General features: G+C 30.7%; 1 protein-coding gene across 2 annotated transcripts in view; it reads right to left on the bottom strand.

Annotated features, from left to right (window-relative positions):
* Nucleotides 1-10,821: 10,821 nt before the first annotated feature.
* Nucleotides 10,822-23,653, bottom strand: part of LOC143244826 (1-phosphatidylinositol 4,5-bisphosphate phosphodiesterase delta-4-like) — an 83,431-nt gene continuing 70,599 nt past the window's right edge. For both annotated transcript variants that reach the window (XM_076490203.1, XM_076490204.1), the window contains exons 18-20: nucleotides 22,752-22,887; nucleotides 21,333-21,482; nucleotides 10,822-16,228 (exon numbers count right to left, since the gene is read on the bottom strand). In XM_076490203.1, coding sequence (XP_076346318.1) covers nucleotides 16,134-16,228; nucleotides 21,333-21,482; nucleotides 22,752-22,887 — 381 coding nt within the window. In that variant the 3' untranslated portion in view covers nucleotides 10,822-16,133. The remainder of the gene's footprint in view (nucleotides 16,229-21,332; nucleotides 21,483-22,751; nucleotides 22,888-23,653) is intronic.

Here is a 23,653-nt window from a genome sequence, read left to right as displayed (position 1 = left end):
CATCGAGTTGATTAGTTAGTAAGCCTGCTATTGTGTTATCAATCGATTAGTGAGTAAACCACTTTAAAGCTGTGTTGTTTATTTTTTTCCTTTCGTCTTTTTTTGTATTTTACAATTCTGTAACTACTGAGAAATCTAATACGATCATTTTAACCTTATCTTATCATGAACCTCAGTGCCGGTTCATAATAGGAATGATAAGGATTTCCACAAAACCCTAATAGAATGTTCGGACAAAAATCACTTTAAACAATAAAGATTAATTTCAAACAGCACATGAAAACCTTTAATATTACCTGCTAAGGCTACTAAATTCCCAAACAAATCCGCATGTTATACTTATAAGAAAAAAGAATATTGTTTTTTAAAATTTTGCACAAAGCTACAGGAGGGCTCTCCGCATTATCCGTCCCTAATTTAGCAGTGTAAGATCAAAGAAAAGGCAGATGGTCAGCATGTTTCGTGTGACTGGTATTCGATCTTGCGACCCTCAGATTACAAGTATCCCCCTAACTACCTGGCCATGTCAAGTCAAATAAAAGAAAATTCACTCAAAATGATGCGTCTGTCATTATTGTTCTTACTATTATTATTGGTCCGGCATGGCCAGGTGGTTAAGGCACTTGACTTGTAATCCGAGGGTTGTGGGTTCAAATTTCTGTCGCACCGAACATGCTCGCCCTTTCAGCCGTGGGGGTGTTGTAAAGTGACGGTCAATCCGAGGGTCGTGGGTTCGAATTCCTGTCGCACCAAACATGCTCGCCCTTTCAGCCGTGGGGGTGTTGTAAAGTGACAGTCAATCCGAGGGTTGTGGGTTCGAATTCCTGTCGCACCGAACATGCTCGCCCTTTCAGCCGTGGGGGTGTTGTAAAGTTACGGTCAATCCCACTATTCGTTGGTAGAAGAATAGCCCAAGAGGTGGCTGTGGATGTTGATTACTAGCTGCCTTTCCTATAGTCTTACACTGCTAAATTAGGAACGGCTAGCGTAGATAGTCCTAGTATAGCTTCAAAACAAACCAAACACTAATTTTGAAGTAATATACAAAGTGTCCGAAAATTAATATACCAAAAACAAAGTTAAATAACCTTGTTATTACTTGAGATAATAACAAATATTAATATAATTAAAAATAGTAGTATCGTTAGTTTTATTTTGTTGTATTAATGTTTATTTTGCTCTTGTTTCTTTGACGAACGAACTCTGAACATTCATATCTACATGTATTACAAGAGTTCTTTATTCTACAACTTTGAGAAACTCCTGACTTGTTATACAGAGCTAGTGCAGTTTTGCGCGAAATTCAAAACAAACCACACCAAACTATTATCATTATTCTCTTACCAGCATACAAGAAATTTCACTTGGTATACTGTACCCAAACCTTTTGTACAATACTAAATAAGGCACTATGAAAATATTAGTGGTAGTGAAAAGTCGATTTATATCTTCTATATTTTACATAAACTTAAAATCTCATAATTATAGTGTGAATTTTCCCTTGAAATGAGCTTTTTACAAATATTTGACGTTCCTTTAATAATCTAGAGTACAGGATGAAACAGGTATTACCAGCCAATAATAGATAAATGTTAGATTACTGTAATATATGGAAACTCAACGCTTTGTTCACTATACAATCGGTATCCTTAGGGAGCCAATCCCTATAGTATGTTTGAAGTGAAGTAGTGAAATAATTACTTTAAAAACACGAAGGTTTATTCAAAGTGATGATTTAAACGCATACGTTTTAAGTGACAAGGCTGATTTTATTCTGGAGGACATGTAATGGGCAGTCAATCTCACTTTTCATTGGTGAAGTGTTAGTATTGAGTGGTGTTGAACTGCCTTTTCTCTAGTTTCTCACTGTTACGTTAGGGACAGCTACTGCAGAGTAGCTTTGCACAAAATTCAACAAGGATACAGAATCAATTTGTCCTAAATAGCAGTTATATCGGTATTCTTAAGTTAAGTAGCCTATTGTTATTTGGGTCACAACATTTAAAATTCTTTCTCTTCTTCCTTGGGAAGAAATTGCTAAAAGATATTCATGGTTTTCTAGCAGAAAACAAAAATGGGTAAATCGGAACATAATTTTGTGTTCACACTTTAAAATAAGTGTCACTAAAATCCCGCCTTACACCGACGTCAATAAAAACAAGCATTAAGGAATTTCGAATAGGATTTATTATTTTACTAAAATAGTTCTATCTTATATATTAGCATTTTTCTTCTGCAGCACATTTCAACCGTGGTTAAGAAAAGCATACGACAAGAATGAGTGATGTTACTGACATTATATAAATTGTAACAGAATAGTTGATGAGAAAGTGGTAATTACTTCAGGGCAAACAAAGATCAAGGTAGACGGTAATATAAATCTGTTAATAACAAGTACTCTGATGATACAGCACAAGTAGATGAATCTGAGAAAGAGCAATGGCGACTTGACATACTTGTTGATATAAAGAAATACTTTGGATTCATAATTATTGTGACCAAAACTAAGACAGGCAATACCATGAGCTGGAGAAGATTCCAAAATATTTACCGAAGCAAAAAGTATAGATAGTGGCAGCGATGGTACGTATGGGAAAGGAATTGCAAAACAATATTCTTTAAGCTTAAAGAACTGTTTAACAGATACGTGAAACTAGAACTGAAGAACAGAGCATTAATGTTTTATGTACAGTCAGTTCTATTCTATGTAATGGAGAGAACTACTACGTCTACTGAAAAATAACAATAATTGAACATATTTGAAATGTTGTTTTACAGACAATGATGAAAATCAGATACACATGAAGGAAAACTAATAAGGAAATAATGAATGTAAAAGAACAAAAAGGCAACTTTTGTTACAAGTGGAGTGTATGTACGCTACTTTGGGCATCTAATAAGATTTGAGCAAAGGTTGATTTTTTGTGTGTAAACAATGAAGAATACAGAACAATGCAGTATCATATTCTTCGACACTCAGAACTGGGGAGGTTACCATGATTGCATGAACATTTCGAATTTGTTTATCGTCATGATTTTTCAAACTTATTTCAAACAGAATACTTCAGGAACGAAACAGGTTTGTTTTAAGCACGAACATATCGGATTAATTTTGTATAGCAAAACTTCATGCTATAAGGGACAATTTCTTTTGTAAATTTGAAAATATTTAGTTTTAGTTAAAATATGAATCAAACAAAAATAGTGCAACGAGCAGACAAATTATGATTACTTGAAATTTCATAGTAAACAATTTTACCATTTTAAAATGTTTTATTTCACTACAAAAATTGTTTTGTCAATGTCAAAGTGTTTTTTTTTTTTTTTCACATATCATTCAGATAACTAGCATGAGATATTATCACTCCACTAGAAATCCCAATGTACTGATCAAGCTGCTTCATTATCTCTACTTATTTTCGTACTACCTCACGAGACAAAGGTCCACCTTCGAACAAATCACTGTTAATACAATAGTCTGTAGTACCTCAGCAAGGTGCGAAATTTCATCTAGCTAGTTTGTCAGTGTGTGTGTGGAGTTATGAATACAGTTTCAAAAATAATACCCTCAGGATACTGTTTGAGAAAAGTAATATTTATTTTTATGCCATATTCAATTGTTATTTTATGGGTAATCAATCAAAAGCTTTTTATTAAAGATTGTTCAAAACTTGTTTTTAAAATTTTCTATTCAGATCTCCATTATGTTCAACATACTTAAACTGCCACTTCTAAACATTTTCGATGGAAAAAGGATAAAAAGAGCATTCTTACTGTTTATAAGTTTTTCTGCAAAATATGATAAACGAAAAAATACATTTTAAATTACATTTAAAGTCGCCTACCTTTAGATTAGAAATGGGAAATAAAAATTAAAGAACCAAGCACGGTTGTTGTCAGTTCTTATGATTGATGTAACGCTATGCTGCTGTCAAAACTACTAGTTTGTAGGGCAGTTATACATTTTTTGTTCAATGTAAATCGTTTTTAAAATAACCTTAACTCCTTCTTTTCAAGACTTTATTGTTACTTTGTAAAACAATTATAAATGCATTATGTACTGTAATGTTTAAAATCTTAAAATGTAACCTTACGTTTCCTTTAAAAAAAATTATGAGGAGGTGTAAGACTTATTGAACTCTAATAATTTTGGATAATTAACAGTCAGTCATTTCAAAGTTTACTGGTTTATGCAGCAGAGAGGCCCAAAGGTTACGAAAAAGACAAAATGTAACAGATTTAAAGTACATAAAGTTTACTAAATAATTTAAATTTCTGTTTAATTTAAACAACTTTCGAAACATAATCTTAGCTCTAATGTAACTTGCATATTTGTATTTATGGCAAAGCTACTAAGGATATTAATCCTTTCCTCTTATTTAAATTTTAAAATATTGACCAAAGCGAAGCCAGTCAGTCAGCAGAACAGTACCACCTGTTACTGTTCGCGTTAAGAAATTTACTAGGCCTAGCATAGCCACGTGGTTAGGCACTCGACTCGTAATTTGAGGATAGTGGATTCGAATCCCCGTTACGACGAAACATGCTCGCACTTTCAGTTATGAAGGAGTCATAATGTGACGATCAATCTCACTATTCATTGATAAAGGAGTAACCCAAAAGTTGGCGGTGGCAGTGATGACTAGGTGCCTTCCATATAGTTTTAGGGACGGCTAGCGAAAATAGCTCTTGTGTATCTCTGCGCGGAATCCAAAAAACAAACAAGAAATTAAAGGAATTAATGTTACCTCTTGAAATTTTCTTTTTTATATATAAATTTATTTTTCTTACCTTATACTCTCTACAAATAACAATAACAGCAAACGATTGTTTGGTTTTCAAATATTTGCCCAAAGTTACTTAACCTATTTGTGCTGGTCATCCTTAGTTCAAAAATGATGAACTATAGAGAGAAAACAACTAGCCACTAGTACTTACCGTCAACTTTTGAATTATTCTTGTCTGAAAGAAAGGTGGTATTTTATCGTACCCTTATAACATACTCTCAGCCACAAAGTATAGAAAAGGTTTTAAATTTTTTTTAGCAGTTCACAGTTGATTCTAGTCTGAAATAATGGCGCCATTTTGTCACGATCAGACCAACAACAAATGAGATCACTGTTTTGCACTAAGTACTTTCATGTCCATCTCACAGTATATCAATGTTTCTAAATTCTATGCGAAATAGTTAATAACCCTGATCACTTAATCCTTCAAACTGAGAAAGGGCAAACACTGATAAGAATTGTTTTGGGGGAATGTTTGTAAATATTCTTTATTATTGAAATTGGAGTAAGCTTCTTACTAACTGCAGTTGTATTTCTAAATACAAATACTATATTAACTGTACTAAACAGACAGATCAAAACCACTAGAGTTCAGATATAGCTGTACATTATACTGAACTACTAAACAGAACGAAGTGAGTCATTCAGCAGCATCTGCCTCCCTAATGGCTTTGCTCAACTTTTAGAATTGACAGAATAAACAGTTAAATATACAACTTTCTTACAGCGGAAAGTGCAGAGTGTGTTTAATGGATATCATAGTCTCGGTACGTTAATACTTTAACACACTTGTCCCAATTAAAAATTATATTAGTATGGTTGTTCAGTTTTGATACTGAAAGACATAGTTGCTTGTTGGGTGGGAAGAATTTAAAAAATGTCTGTGTAATAAATCTTGAGTAATATTTTCGCCATTTTTTTTGGAATTGTAGATTTGTTTCACCGTCAGACGAAGGAAATAAATAGTTATAATGTTGTTAAATGTAATACTAAGACAGTTTTAATACTGCTGTTTGATATCACTTATCCTGCCAGTAAGACTATTGAATTTTTTTCACTTTAGCTTTTGTTTGAGTTCACGCAAAGCTACAAGAAGATTATCTGCACTTGCCATCCCTAACTTAGCAGTAAAATACTAGAAGGAAGGCAGCTACTTATAACGCCCTCACAGCATAAAGGGTGACCATGTTTGGTGGGATGTGGATTAAAACAAGTGACACTCAGAATGCAAGTCGAGTGCCCTGACCACTTGGCCATGCTGAGTCTTTATTTTAAATTAACTTATTTAATGGAAATGATTTAGTTTCTCAGAAAAGTTACCGTATACATTAATTTGAAAAGAAAAAGTAATTGAATGTTGGAATCAATTTGATACGTTTTCTTTTGTGAAAAGTTAACTAATATATACATTTAATATATCAATCTAAGCATATTTATACTTCAGATACATGTTGTCAAAGCTGTATTTAACTCACCACAGGTAACCTTCGTCGCTGACACTTACAGTTTTGTTCATATAAAATACATATACTTTGGCCCGAATAAAAAAACAGCAATTTACAGTTCTATTCATTAATAAGTAATCACAAAAGAACTAATTATTTACCAAAATAATTATAAGGAAAAATTTATTTTAAAGATTGGGCAAAAGTTTGGTTAACACGACATCAACTCGTAAATCTTGCTTGTCAGAAAAGGTACTTTCCCACTTATTTTTAATTAAATCAAACATAGTGTTTCAGATAATACCATGACCATATAGAGACTGTAGGAAACAATATTTCTTAAACTGATAAACATGTAACATCAAATTAAGCAAATGTAAGACAGGAATCTGAGAAAAATTGATTCATCAGACCCAGAGTTTGAGTAAGATATTTTTCTTATTAATCATGATAATTATGTCTTGAGTTTATTGCTGTTACTTAATAGTGTCCTTTTAATTAAGTAAGCAGTATCAGACATTGTACAGAGAAGATTAACAAAAAATAGATAGATAGAAAACTGTAACACTTGTTAAAATATAAAAAAATAGTATTTGTTTCATCATATAATAATATTATAACATTCGTATGTAATACACACGCAGTCAAATTATTACATACTTTGAAATACTTTTAACTATTCTTGCAGAGCAAAATGCGAGTCCGGCATGGCTAGGTGGTTGAGGCATCAACTCGTAATCCGAGGGTTGCGTGTTCGAATTCTAATCACACCAAACATGCTCGCCCTTGTAACCGTGAAGACGTTATAATGTTAGGGTCAATCCCACTATTCATTGGTAAAATAATAGCCTAAGAGTTGGCGCTAGGTGGTGATAACTAGTTACCCTCCCCCTAGTCTTACACTATAAAATTAGGGACGGCTAGCGCAGATAGCCCTCGTGTAGCTTTGAGTGATATTCAAAAACAAGCAAACAAGCAGAGCAAAATACAACCTTGCCATCTGTTGACCAGAATCACAGTTGAATTATATTATTAAATAAAGAAAATGTATATAAATAGACGTTTGTGTTTGTCTATCTGTCTGGAACTTTTCTCGCAAATTTCTCGATGAAATGCAACAAACGTCATATGTTAGCAAGGCATATTGATTTGATAAAATTGCAATGAGCAAGTTACGTTAAATCTTGTACTTTTTGGAGGGATGATGAACAAATTAGAGAAAAGATGACGTCTAGAGAGAAAATCTAACGATTCTCATACTAGGACAAATTCAGTATTTTGTAAATATTGCTTTATAAGTTTAATAATTTAAACTTTATGTAATATTAAAATATAAATTATTAGCTGCGTTTTAAAGTTATACTTATTCGTATTTAATGTAACTCATTAAAATCTCGTGACTTTCAAAAAAATGGACGTAGTGAGAGGATTAAAACTCTCGTTACGAGATGGATCGAGTTGACCGACCTCTTAACCATTTTGTACTAATGGTTTAACATTGTAACATTATATTTTAATACTGAAAGTCGTGTGCATTTGATATATATATATATAGCTGTATTATCCCTATATTCTTGTTTGCATTCTTTTTGGCACTGCTATTCTTGCATTATTTAACATTTACAAAATGTTGTATATTACTTATTTCTTTTATGCCTACTGAGTACTTTTGACATCCCTACATGTATAGGCTACTGACTATATGACACACAAGTACGTTGTGAAACAGTTTACTAGAGCTTTATCAATTGTATTTTAAATTTTCCCTTTTTTTTCATTTCAAAGCAATATTTTGATAACTATCCTCGACCTGCAAGTAATTTACAGCAGTGTTTATGCCCTATCATGAATTTTTTTTTTACACTATTATTTTCATGCACAGCTTTTAAACTATGATTTACTGCGAATATTACATGTTAGATCAATAAATCCTGCTATATTTCAAAACATTTCTGGTAGTCAGACAAACAAACTCGAGTAGACGTAAGTTGATCATAATAGTCTCTGATAATTAATATGTGTTAAACAAACTGCTATAAACAGTCAGAAATATATAACTACCAACTGCAGTAGTATTAAAGTCAAGTACGTGTTTTACACTGCAACATTAAATTTTAATATTTAAAATCATATGTGGATGATTTATGAATAGCTGCATCATCCCTGTACTCTTGTTTGAATTTTTTTGACACCATCTCTACACCATTTTACATTAACAAAATGTTTTTCTTTATTACTTTTATAAATATTGATAAAATTTGCAAAGTGTCTATGAAAAGAGGCGAAACGTTACATGTTTCGATTGTTTGTTTTTTTAATTTCGCGCTTAGCTACACGAGAGCTATCTGCGCTAGCCGTCCCTAATTTAGCAATGTAAGACCAGAGGGAAGACAGGTAGTCATTACTATGGATCGCTAACTCTTGGACAACTCTCATGCCAACAAATAGTGGGTTGACCGTCATATTATGATGCCTCCACGGCTGAAAAAGCGAGGATATTTGGTGTGAGGGGAATTCGAACACCTGATCCTAAGATTAAGAGTCGAGCGCACTAACTACGTGGCCATGCCAGGCCCCACTTTTTGCTATTTTGGGCGAAAAGAGTGATTCAAAATAGGCAATTTAATATTTATAGTACCTGCAAGAAAGTAAATTGATCATATTTAGTCATATCTTTGTACTGTGGATTTCTTATATTTATAATATGAATATGATAGAATGATATAAATTTTATAAATGGTAATCATTTTGATGAATTATTTTTTAATATGATTATGTTTTTAGCTTTTCAAATTAATATCATTATTACGTTACTAAACGTACCAATGACAAAATTTAAACATATCTCTATCCATATTAGCAGAGGATAAAGTAAACTAAGGGTTGTGTAATTATAATTCAAAGTGATTCTTCTCTCTTATGTTCTTTAGTTGTTTTAATAAATCACCTACATCTTAATTAGGATTAAATTATTTTAGCCTAATCGTAATTTCTATGTATTAAATAGGGAAGTTTGTTTAGAATTAAGCACAAACTTCACAATGAGCTATCTGTACTCTGTTCATCACGGGTATTAAAGGTGCGAGTCCACAGACATTCTGCTGTGCAACTGGGGGCGCATAGGTAGTACTAATGCTATAAGTAATAGAAAAATAAACTTCACACTCACAGAAGTTGGAAACGTTAATATTTTATAATATTGAAATAAACGTTTTTGTAACTTACTATTTTAATATATTATTGTAAATAGGAAGACTACATTTGCCCAAAAAGTACACACACATAAATATATACGTTTTAAACGAAGTAGAGGCGTGGGTCTTGTGGTTACCATGCTGGACTTTAAATAAGAAGGTACATGGCTCACGTCTCGTGATGGGTTATAAAAGTTATGGGATTCTCATATGGCTTGGTGATTAAGTTGCTGTACTTCAAAATTGTAGGTATGAATCTCATCACTAAACATGTGTGTCCTTTCAGCAGTGTGAGGTAACATAATTTTATGGTAAATCCCAGTATTCTATTAGAGTAGCCCAACAGTTGTCGATGGATGGTGTAGACCAGCTACTTTCCTTCTAGTCTATCAGTTTAAAGTTAATGACAGTTAGTGTAGACACACCTCGAGTAGCTTTCAAGGAATATGTAGAACAACCTTTAAGCAGAGGTAATGTTAATAGATAAACAAAATAAACATTTGTTTAGGGTAACAAAATGTAGGGGTGGCCAGAGAGAAAAGCAGTAGAAAAATGTAAGAAAAATAAATAAAATTATATAGTTTGAGCAACAAAAGAAAAAAAAAAAATGTAGCAAAGAATAAAACAGGAGAAATAAAAACAAACACTGAGGAAAAGAAGATCATTGATTAAAGTAAAATATATTGCTTATCGCTTCCTTCGTTGTGACTGTTGCATTACTGCTCTAACAAGTATTGAAGATTTGGACTTACTCGCCTTTTTAAATAGGCAGATTAGAAACAAATTAAATTTAAGAACAGATCTCTCTTTTTCAGTCCTCAATAATAGTATCCGTGTCTAACTTACTTAGTTTTGAATTGTAAAATAAAACATGTAACAGATTAATAGAATGAACTCTCTTTGAACACTTCAACGAACTTTTATTACTCATTAATTTGAATTTATAATGTGCCTTTATTCCTAAATAGTTTATAAAGTTCACAATGAGATTATTAGTCCCCAGTGTTTTCACCTATCCTTAAATATTATTTTACAAGGAAGTTTTGAAAATTAACATTTTTTTATTTACTTTAACAATCTGAAATTTATATTAACAACCTGTTAATATAATTATTACTGTAATAAGCAGCATATGTTCCTCATTTTCACATAATTTAACAAATAGCTAATGGTATTTGGTATATCAAAGTTCAAATACCCTTGTGTAAAATACTTACTAAAAACTACACACCATAAAAACTTTACTGAAGACATTATGTCTTATCTAAATGCTTCTGTTTTTGTAAGTCAGAGATCCACCAACATTAAGTAGACATTTTTTTAAAGCCATTATGTTCAGTTTATTGCTATCACTTTGTTTTCATTGGAAAAAAAATATGACACACTCAAAGAAAATTTGTGTAAGAATAAATTTTATTTCCAATAAACATTTTAAAATCAGTAATTTCAGACAATATCTGATAAATATTTCTAGCAGGAATTAAATATAAGTAGTCAGTCTGGAACACTAATTTTTCTTGGATAATAATATTCAGGTATATTGAGAGTCAGATGTATGTATATTTAGATAAATTATAAAAGTAAATATTTTTGAAAAAAAAACATCCATATTGATATTTGATTAATTATTACCTATTGTAGGATGTCACACTGAAGTACATAGGGCTAGAACAACTAATTTAACAAAATACAACTTAAAGGCAGATTTGATACAAGTTCCTGTAATGCACAAGGTCATTAAAGGTAATTTATTATAAATACATACTGTTTTCAAAATAACTTATATTGGTTAAAGTATAAAAACAGAAATTGTTTCACAGATCAATTTCTTGCAGAGGATGGCTAGTGTTACCCAGACTAACTACAGATCAGTGATGTGAAAAGTTTACATTTTTATATTATCCAATATAAAAGAGTAATTTATCACATCTTGTGAGCCTATTTAGTCTTATTTAAAATGTTATATAATATTTAATTCATACATGCACTTCAAACTACACTACAGATTTCTTAATTTAAACAAAAATTGATGCTAATAAAAGCTAAAATATAAAAAAAAACAAGCAGAGTGACTAAAGGTTTTCCTATAATAAGAAACTGTCAGGGTCACTTGGAGTCTAGTAATCCATTTTAAACAACTTTAATTAATCTAAATTTAGCTGCAATTAGAGTCCCTGGTCTTCTCGTCTGGCACGTTTTTCTTCTTTAATCATTTTAATCTAGTATGTTATTAGTATTCTAATGATGCTTGAAATGAATCATGAATAAACGATCTTATAATAAAAAACAATAATATTTCAAAAGTTTTCAAATAATTAAAGATGTTATATATTTAATGAAATAAAATTAAATGCACCTAAGAATTAGACTAAAGCAAAGGGCATTACAATTATTACTGTCAAAATCTACACATTATTACTGCTACATTTATGAAATAACAATATTACTATGACATGCATAATACTTGATAGTAAAATTAATTCCTAGCAAAAAACTATGTTGTTATATTAATAATTGTTACAAAACTGAAATATAAATAAATGCAGCTTTTACTTTTCATAAAGACACTTCTGTGAGCATGTGTGTGTGTCTATAAACAAAACACATTAAAATCAAACAAAATACACTGCATATTTTTAACACAATCCTTGGGTACAAGCTACAAGGCAGGTGATATAGATGTGGGACATTTGAGCTTGAGCACCCATGTCTCGCTCTTGTAATTTCTAAACTTCTTATGCGAGATTAGCAAATTGGAGGTTAAGACTGATAAATGGTGTATCGCCACCACAAGGTGGGTCCTACTTCCACAACCATCTCCAAAACCTAAGATGCATTTTATAATCCCAACCTGTAGCTTGTACTCGAGGATCCTTTAAAAATATGCAGCATATTTTGTTTAATTTTAATGGGTTTTGTTTATGACTTGAAGATTTATGGTTATAATATAATTAATCAGAGGTTGGAATTTACTGTTTTTAATGCAGTCCTTCCTCCTGATTTTGTTTACTTATTTGGCTTCATTTGTGGAGTTAATCATTTAATTTCACTAAAAGAGCTAATATAAATACGTATTTGTTTTTGAATTTCTCACAAAGCTACTCGAGGGCTATCTGTGCTGCCCGTCTCTAATTTAGCAGTGTAAGACTAGAGGGAAGGCAGCTAGTCATCACCATCCACTGCCAACTCTTGGGCTATTCTTTTACCAACGAATAGTGGGATTTACAGTCACATTATAATGCCCCCACAACTAAAAGGGTGAGCATGTTTGGCTCGATGGGGAAGTGAACCCACGACCCTCAAATTACGAGTCGTACGCCTTAACATGCTTGGCCATGCCAGGCTGAAATACATATTTACAGTAATATTTTATATATATAGCTTTCAAGTTAAATTAGCAAATGGTTCTTCAGACTTTCAAGTCTATTCTTAGAGTTTAAAGATAATAAGATCTATAAAAAGAGCTGAAAACATTAACACTCCTACGAAAAGACGTTTCTAGTCCTGATTTCTCCAAGCCCGTTCCCCTGGCTGTGGTTTCGCTAGATAGTAGATAGGGACAGTGGGAATCTCATCAATCCATTCATTAATGGAGTTAAATGGCAATTTCATTTAAATTCAAAATTATTAGCCTAATATTAATAACCTTTCAAGTTGCTCTGGGGCCTATTAGGCCCCACTTTTCGTAGGAGTGTTAAAAACCTATCTAAATGACCAGTGTGCATAAGTTTTATACTTTTTGTATACTCACGTGCAACTTGTCACACACACACATGCTTCAGTTTATTTAAATACATAAAAAACTCAAAAAATAATTTTAAATCAAATTTTCACAAGCATCAGAATGATGCAATTTTGAAGGTATGTTTGTAATATAGCATCAAAATTAATAATTAATCATATAAACAAGTCCATATTTCTTCAGATTAAAGTGAAGTGACTATATATTTAAGATAGTTATGTTAAAGGATATAGAATTTTATTACTTCTTTAATTTTCATTTGTTTGAAAGTGAAACATTTTATGAAATAATTCACCTAATTTTCTGAACACATAGTTAAGTCAATAAGACCCCAAACTTGTTCATAATATAAAAGCTTCAAATCTGTTCATACAAGGAATCATTTTTATCATACATTTTAACTTAAGACACACTTTAGATAAAATACATACTTAAAAAGAATAAAAAATATAGTTATAAAAATAAAATGAAATTGTAACATGAACAAAATCTAGCATAAATCTAACAAATACAAAACAAAAAAAATCAGCATGAAAATATCTAAGTTTTATTTATTTATTTTAATCACTGATAAATTTTAACCAGTTCTTAAATGTTTAAAAATTGATCTTGTGGTAAAACAAATATGAGAAATAACTACCCTAAATTTTATCATATTATGATGCAACAGACCAAATTAATATATCAATATTAGTAATAATTTATCCGCAACTACGTTTATAGCTCAGTTAAATATCAGTTACATTTAGTTACTGCATCTCTATAATACTTAAAATATTAAAAACATAAAATGCTGCTAATACTAATAAAAAACTCAGTAATTTATTCCTTCAACAATTTCATTTTTACTTTTTTCCCCAACTGTTCATATACAGTTATTTCAAACTGACAGGAAAATTTATTACAATAAGATGTATTCAGATAAATTTGAAAATTGTATAAATATAGTGTTAGGAATGACCAGAATCAAGCTTTCTTTGTTCTATTCCACAGAAATTTATATTAGTTTATATATCATGATGTTCATTTTTTTTGGTTACAATTCAAATGCTTTACAAGTAAAGAAACAACTATTCAAAAAAAAGGAAATAACTGTCAATATGGTTAATATCAGTCCTATTATTAATAATACTTATAAAAGCAAAGACTCCATTTGACACTATATCATCTTAGTAACATTGGTTGACATTACTGTTTTAGTTTTTGTGTTATGTAACAAAAAAAGCAGCAGAAGAAAGAAAAACAAACAAGTTAATTTTTTTTTTTCTATTATACTTGTAGACATTTCCAAAACTTGTAAATCAGACATTATACAGATATTGTTATGAAAGGAAAGCCATCTCTACAAAGGCAATACTACCACCTGCCTGTTACTTCACTGGGTACAAAGTATTCTAAAAAGTAGAGAAAACCACACAAAATAAAATTTTGGAAATTAGAAAAATACAGTGGAAATAAAAGCACACTCTGAATAAAAACAATAAAACTGGCTAATCATCAAAAGCACAAGAATAAGCACTGGCCAAATATTATAACTGAATGTTAAAAGTTCACAGGTTACTGGCATATTAAATACATAACCACAAGCTCAGAACAACTGAAGGTTAGTCATTCCCAGACAACTTAATATATTTAATGGACTCAATAAAGCTTAGTAATTCTTGATGGAATTGTTAATTGTAATTTTCTCAGGTGTTAGAACATCGGAAATGACAAGCAAAAATGAATACTACTAAAGCAAATTATTTAATTTGCTTTAAAACAACCTGGTAACTAAGTAACATTATTTTCTGTGTGACACTCACTTCTAGACATTCTGAAGAAATTTTGTGTCACACAGAAAAGAGTGATACTTAGTTACCCGGTTGTTCTATGCAAAGACCAAGTTTTAAATAAATATAAATGCATGTGATTTTTTACTTTTTCACCTATATTGTTTGGTTTAAAACACGTCTCAATACAAAATCAGCAATAGGTTCTAAGAAATAAAAAATGTTAATAAAAGTCAAGAATACAAAATTTAGTTTATTAATAGCTGTAGATTTCATATCATAGTCTTTCAGCTGTCATGTTAAATTGCAAGGAGAACTTAAGAACAGTTCTAACAAATACTGAAAATAAATTCCTAATATTATCCTTAAATATCATGCTGTTTTAAAAGTCAAAGTCTTATATCAGTGATATACAGATATTAATTCAATAGTTTTGTTTGTTTTAAAAAAAAATAACCTTACAATGCTCTTGAAAATAATTTTGGCTTTAGTTGTCACTTGTAAGTGCATGAAAGGTTTATAAGCATTTTTTAATTATGTAAAATTTGTTAAAAAACAATGTAATTTAGATTTTATTTAAAATTTTGCCATGTTATACTTATCAAACTTAGGCCTCATTACATGGTACTTAAATAACTTTAGTAGTTACAATTCTTGAATGTTTAAATGCATAAAAAAATTTAGAATTTATTTCAGATACAACTGATCTTTTTCAATCATGCAAGTATGATTACAACATGTTAAAAATAAAATAACTATACACTAGATGTTAGTCAGCAGTAACATCAAATAAACACACATGATTTAAGTAGTTATTTCTGCATGAAACTATTCAGAACAAGTCACAAAATTACTATGGTTGTAAAGTACTTTACTCTTATATTACAACCAGAAACAAACAAACTGTTTATAAATAGCTGTTGTATTAATTTGGTCTATTCAGAAGAAGCATGTATTTTCAAATTAAAACTATATTTCAATTTTAAGTATCACAGTGAAGATTAAAATCAAAGTTTACAATATAAATTTTTTATTAAAAATATATTTGTTCAATGAACCTGAATAATTTGTTTTTTGGCAGGGAAAGGAAAAATAATATTACAAACATCAGATGAAGGGTTTTTCACATACACATTTCTCTAGCTCATTTGATAACTAATGATTCAGAAGACTTAGGGGAGGAAAGCACCTAACTACTCAAATCCATCCTCTATTGCCACATGAACAAACAGGGAGGCTGGGATAATGGGCTGAAAGCTCTTATCCAGGAGGTGTATGTGTCTATAACCTGAAAGGTACATAGAAAAAAAATGTTAGCAAAAGCTTAACAGCAAAATAAATTGCTGAAATTCTGAAGAACTTTCTTAAAGTTATGGTTAAATGGTATACAAACATGCAGAAAAAGTTTGAAGCTCGACATAATTTACATGTATAATGTGTGCTATTAAATACTTCTGTTGCTTCTACAAATTTAGATAAAAAAAACACTTCAGTAATTCACTGATAAGTTGATAACAGATGGCACAAGGGCTTGGTATTGTATAACTGAATGAATAAATGCAATGTGCAAAATAAGATGCCTTCCATAATATTCACACTAATATAAAAAACTCTATACACAAAATAAAAAACAAACTAGTGAAGTGTTTTTTAAGGACATTAAGTGAAACTGATAATGTATGTACTAGCATCATCAACTATGTGTTGAGCATATTTGAGGAAGCACAAAACTTATAGTGACCACATACCTTGAGTGCATTATTTATCATCCATACACTGCACAAGTAAAATCATTTTTGGTTCTCCTCAGATGACCAAGTGTGTTGAAAGATTTGTGCACTTTAACATACAGTTTTCTTTAAATTGGATGTACAAAAGTTTCAAAATTTGCACTGACCTTCTATCTTAGATTACATACCACAGTAATTGTTTAACAGGCTTATTCTTACTTACTTCTGTTTGTGTGATACCCTGCTGAAGTGAGGTCACACTAATTTTGAAGGATGATACAGTGACTGCACAAATTAGTTTGAGATTAGAATTCACCGTACTTATTAATTTTGAGATACCATGCTCGGATTTAGTTTTTTTGGAGTTTTGTGCAAAACTACATGAGGACTATTTGCACTATCCATCCCTAATTTAACAGGGAAAGACAAGAGGAAAGGGTAGCTAGTCATCACCACCCATCACAAACTCTCGAGGTCTCTTTTACCAATGAATAGTAGTATTGACCATCACTTTATAATGCCCACATGGTTGAAAGGTTGAGAATGTTTGGTGGAGCAGGGATTTGAACCATGACCCTCTGATTACAAGTCAAGCACTCTAAACACCTGGCCATGCAACTAGAACTTTGGTCTGATTAGACTGTGATGTCCTCATTATTTTTGCTTTGGGAGTAGATAATTTATTTTATGCTACTTATCCTGTTGAATCTATGGGAGGTAATCTTGATTGCTTGAATAGAAACATACTTGCCCACAGCTACAGAGAAATAATATTTTGCAATATATTTGTTTACCAGATTAAAAAAAGAAATTATTTGGTCTAATTTCTTTGTGGTGAAGTGGTACTTGTGAATGGATATGAAAAACCAAAAATAACATTTATTAAACTAATCATTCTCTCACTATAGCAGTTAGATTACTTTGAAGTCTCAGCAGCATAACCTTGAAGTGAGCTATCAGCAATCTAATTCGTCCATTTCCAAAAGCTGCAATTATTGTCCGTGTAATGCCTACTGCCTGTTGTAAAACACACTATCAGCTGTGAGGACTACTTGTGTATTATCACTGGAATTTTCAAGTTTGTTCCCAATATACTACCTCACTAGGTCACAAAACTTTGCAAAGTTACATGCATAATTGGAATCAGAGTGAGTGAGAATTGAACCTTTGTGCACTCCTCATTAACTCTGTGTCACCTCAATGATGATAGCAGGTACATTTCTGGTTGCTGATATACATGTATTGCTTACCTGCTGACTGTTTTCAGTATATCAAGGAAGTCTACACTAAAAAATTGTGAACTTGTTCAAATCTTAATAACAAACATTACTCTTCATTGGACTTCAATTGTAGTTTCCACAGGTCTTGCTTGAAACATGTGTGAAAGGTGAGCTATAATAACATTGTAGCCTCTGATCAGTGTTTAGGAATTTCTCCAGCAAATCTCCTATAAGTAACTTAGATGGCTTTATGATTCATTTTTTTACATCTGGCACAATTTCCTGACCTATGTTTAGCCTAAATCTATATCATTATTGGATAGTGTGAGACTGGTAGCTCACATCTACATACTATGAATGCTGTGCAAAACAAATAGAATAACAGAATTATTTTTTATCCAGTCTTCTGAATGATAATGTCCAGAAGCCAATGGACAGTACATCTAACATTTTTTACTGCAAGACAATGTATGTATTAAGAAGGGACTTCCAGTGATCACATATGGAGTATTATATAGGAAGTGTAACAGTTATGAATCTTTTCTGCTCTTTTATATCTTACAAGTGAATGTACAAAATTAATCGTCTTACTATAGTTACTGTTTGTTCCAGAAAATGTGGACACTATCAATACTGAATCTTTCTGCACTTGTTTTTGTCTTGTATAGATAGACCCATTTCAATTGCCATCTACAGTCAATAATAAGTAATTAATGCAAAAAATAACAGGTAAATGTTCAATCTTACTGTTTATGGTGCAAAAACCAATTTTAGTTTACTCTCTGTATAAAACAATTGGAAACTTACATTATTGCTGATACCTGATAAGTGACACTAATATCAGTGTACCTGAATACCACAATAGTTAGTAGTTTCCATTGCTTCTGTATTCAGTTACATCACTCTTAAGTTACTTTTTCCATTTATTTCATATTTTTATATAAAATTATATAAAATTTCACAAAAGTAATTTCTAAACATAACATTATAAATGCATTGTGTACTTTTCAGACACACCTTAAAAGCATTCCTATAATGTTTTATGCTGAGTGTTTAGTGATTTTGAATTTTGTTGGTATAATCTTTTCAGTACAAGTACAAACACTGTATCATTTGAAATGTCAAAACAAAAGCAAAGAAAATTTAAAAATGATAATTAAAATGTTTGAAGATGTAAGTTGGTTAATTTTTAGTATTTAGTAGGTCATATCTATTCAACTTGCTCTATTGTACAAGTATTTTTGCTTACATGGTGAACACTGAAAACCTCCTTCTTTGAAATATTTAAATCTCCTTTGGTTTAATTTTGTTCAAAAACCTTCCTATGTAAATGCAGTTTCCCAGAAATGGGATCTACATTGTTGGTTTTAATAGTTATACATCTTACTCTAAATTAGACATGTAATATATCCTTATAAAGTACAACTTAACCCCTTGTACAAACATTACTGTCTCTAGCTCTATTAATCCTATCTCGACGGGTCACATATCAATGGCCATATCATAGCAATTGTTGATTTGCATTCTAAAGTTTACTGAACTATTATCTGATGAATTTATATCAATAAGTTTGGTATCAAATTATAGATTATAATTCAAATTTTAGTATTATACATTATTAAATTTCTTAATTTACAAGTAAATATTAAAAAACAACAGTTAAACATCTATTTTTTATGTGCTGAATGCAGCAGAGGTTCAAATTGGATGTTTATAATGTCAAAATACAAATTCTATAGTTCCATATAAATTAGAAAGTCAAGTTATTAGTATTGACAAGCTAGAATACAAATTAAGAACCTCAAGTCTTTTCATTTTGCTGAGATATGGCTTATGTACTGAATCAAACACAATGGTCCATTCATCTCTTCTTGTTTTTGGGAATGGTTCCTTATACATACTTACTTCAGTTAATGATGTGAATAACAAATCAACAAATTAAAATATCCTCCTTATGATTTTCTCAGCCATTTTAATGTGTTAAAAAATATTTAATTCTTTCTAACCATGATTTCAAAGAGATTGGTTGTATCATCAGTATGATCGAAATTTCATTTTTTCCTTTTATTTAGATACAGCTTCATTAATAAGCTTGATACATTACAGTGGAATTCTATGAAATTGATACAGTAATTTATGTTTTTTGCTATTCAAATGTATACATAAAACTTTAAAAAAAATTGTTTTCTGTCCTCCACACACAAAATTTAAAAGGTTTAGCAACCTATGTCAAGCAACAACAAAGTATAAAGTTGTAGCTAGAATGGATAATTGTTTGCTTTACTTCTTTGTTTATTCTCCTACATTTTAAGAAAAATAAGTTTAATAACTTATTTCTAACTAGTAATAACCTATACACATATTGTTTTTGTTTTGGAATTTCGCACAAAGTTACTCGAGGGCTATCTGTGCTAGCCGTCCCTAATTTAGCAGTGTAAGACTAGAGGGAAGGCAGCTAGTAATCACCACCCACTGCCAACTCTTGGGCTACTCTTTTACCAATGAATAGTGGGATTGACCGTCACATTATACACCCCCATGGCTGGGATGGCAAGCATGTTTAGCGCGACGCGGGCGCGAACCCGCGACCCTCGGATTACAAGTCACACGCCTTATGTGCTTGGCCATGCCAGGCCAATATACACATATATTATGTATAATAATTTAAATGTGACTATTATTACAAAATACTAGTCTACTAAAACACAGTCATGACAGGTCACTTTGTAAAGACTAAAGTTTAATTTTATTTTATTGGATATGGTAATATGAGTGCACATGTAATGCATCAATGCAACTTCCGTAATGTTAAACAGGCATGACTGGAAGGTCAATATGATAGAAATTAATAAATATAATACATTATGAGACTTAAACTATTTAAACAAAACATCTGTATTTTCACGTGTATGATTTCTAGTCATTCTAGAATGAAAAAACAATTTATATTTCCTAATTCTTTTTCATGGTGGTTATGAGGTTGGTCAAATTTACAGACTCCACGTACTTAGAATAAAGAAAATAATAGATTAAATACAAAATCTTATAAAAAACAAACATATGAAATGTATTTAGGATGTTTTAGAAATTAAACAAATAATATTTGAAATTTTTGGGATAACAAATAGTTTCTTTAATCATAACATGAAAATCACTTCAGACTGAGGGTAGTAATGAAACAGACTCAATATATTCACAAACAAACACTTAAGTAAAAAAAAATTACAAAATATGATTTTTTGTGTATAAAAAGCTTGCAATCTTTAATAAAGTCTACCAAATTTTGTGAATGTACACATACTGCATCAAAATTATAAACTTTTAATGTGTACAAATGTGTATATGAACTTGTGCAAATTACAGCAGTCTTGTAAAAGATTTACTAAATGTTTTCTTAAATTATAACATACACCAACCTCATTGAAGGTTAAAGATAACTTGCCTTCCATTAATGAAGAGAAAGGTAAAGCATACTTTCCCAACTTGTAGTTCTTCCCACTCATACTTTCATCCTTTACCGTGAAAACAATTATTGCTAGGTCTGGTACACCAATGTGAAGAGTAAACGTTTCATTCCATTGTGGGTTGAACCCTAACAAATCCAGTAAATATAAATGCTTACAAAAAAGCTGACAGTGCATTCAGTTATATACTGAATGGTGAACTAACAAGCACTGAACACTATGAATTATGCCAGATCTTACTATATAAAAGTAGGTACTGAATTATCTGACATGACCAAAAAACAAAAATACCAAAAGTGATAAAAAGGCATAAAAATGTGAGTTGACAGAAAAGATGAATATGAATAACTGATACTATAAATATCAAAAAAATTAAAAATAGAAATTCATATAAAACAGAATGAGGTAGTACTGTTGACTGAAATGTTACAGAAAAAAATCAGAAATGAAAAATGGTATTTGCAAAGAGAAAGGTGAAAATAACAAAGAATGAGAAAAAAAATTAATGTGGAAAATGAGCATAAAAGCAAAGAATAAGAAAATTATATTAACAAAAATAACAAAAAGCAAAAATAATTATAATGACCAAGAAAGTAACATTTTAAAAATTACAGTAAATAAGGGTTAAACAGAAAAATAAATATATATGACAAAGTGATACCCAAATCCATTAAAACAGAAAATCATAAAAGCAATGCAAAATCAAAACTGGGAAACAAGCTAAATGATAAAAGATTCAGAAAGTTGATATATATGAGCTAAATCCATTAAGATGAAAATTATGGAAAAAAAAGTAATATAAACTGATCATATATATATATAACAGGTAAGTTTCTGTTTTTACTTTTTTACTTGTATTTATCACATATTTCAGGATCAAAAAACAACACAGACAGTGTTTAATTTTATACATATAAAAACACTGTTTCTGAGACTAATCTAGGGTCCTCATTGAAGACACAAGTTTCAGTGGTTTCCTGTCCTCTTCAGGAATGTAATTGCAAATATAATTGCAATTCCTAAGTTTGAAGTGAATGATCAGATGCAAAGCAGCTAATCAACTGCACTCACTGACAACTCTTGTCTGATCTAACAGTGAATTTTTCTTATCACTCTTATAATGCATTTGTGGTCCCCAAAGTGTAATGCCTGTTTCGGCAGCAACAAGCAACTAACCATGAATCCTTCGATTCACAATTTAGGCATGCTCACATTTAGGCTGTGATAATATCTCATGGAATGAGAAAAGTTTCAAGTGTGGTACTTAATTCAATTTGAAATTTCCTATTATAATAGACCTCTCAACTGTCATTACATATTTAATGCAAATGAAACCAATTACCTAAAAATTATATAGAAAACTCATAAGCTAAATGATGAGCACTTAAAAATCCAACCATTATTCTTCACAAATGATGTTTTGACTTTCAGCTTGTCCAATGGGTGTCCATAAACCTTGATGATAACATATGGATCAACAATCTCCCCTTCAGTAGCCTGGCCAGGCTTAGGAATGTGCTGTCCACTGATTATCTAAGAAAGATTCAAATATCCCTCATTCAACTAACTTTGAATTTTCAACACCTTTTAAGTCTAAATGCTTTAACAACTAACTTATCAGTAGTTGCACCCATTATCATGTATAACAACAAATCTTCCTCAAAATCAATATATTTCTTATCTCTATCATTTTATTATGCCTCAATACTACCACGAGACATTTACACAAAACAGACACAAAATTCAAATATATTGGTATATTTTACAGAAAATGAAAAATGATTTTATAAATTTGCACTGGAATAAAAAACTAAATAGGTTTTAGTAACATTAACTATTTAAACACAAAAATCTGACTGAAATAGAATTATTTTAAAAGGATTTCTTAAATTATTTTTCTCTAAAGACTGCTTTAAGAACTGATTTGATTTTTGATCAATAACTACTAAGAAAGTTCATACATGATATATTTCAGTTAATGAATTCTATTTAAAAATCTTCAGAATTCTTTTCAGGTCAGTGATTTAATGATTAATGATCTACAGGCAAAAACATAAATTAATCTGAGATAATTAATAAAACAACAAAGCACAAAGTTACAAAAGAAACATAGATGCAATTCTGTAACTTGTTGGAAGAAGTAATATTACAAAATATTGAGTGGACTTTTCTAAGAATGCAAATAATTGAAAAAGTTACAGTTACAGTAAATTAAATGAAAGCTTGCAATGAATAAAGTACAGTGTAGAGTAAAAGCTATTCATTGTATATTTACTAAATGGTTTCTGCCTATGTTTTG

This window comes from Tachypleus tridentatus, chromosome 2 (assembly GCF_004210375.1).
Source record: "Tachypleus tridentatus isolate NWPU-2018 chromosome 2, ASM421037v1, whole genome shotgun sequence".
In the NCBI taxonomy this organism is placed as follows: domain Eukaryota; kingdom Metazoa; phylum Arthropoda; class Merostomata; order Xiphosura; family Limulidae; genus Tachypleus; species Tachypleus tridentatus.
The sequence above is the reverse complement of the archived record's forward strand: the minus strand, read 5'-3'. Positions and strand labels throughout refer to the sequence as shown.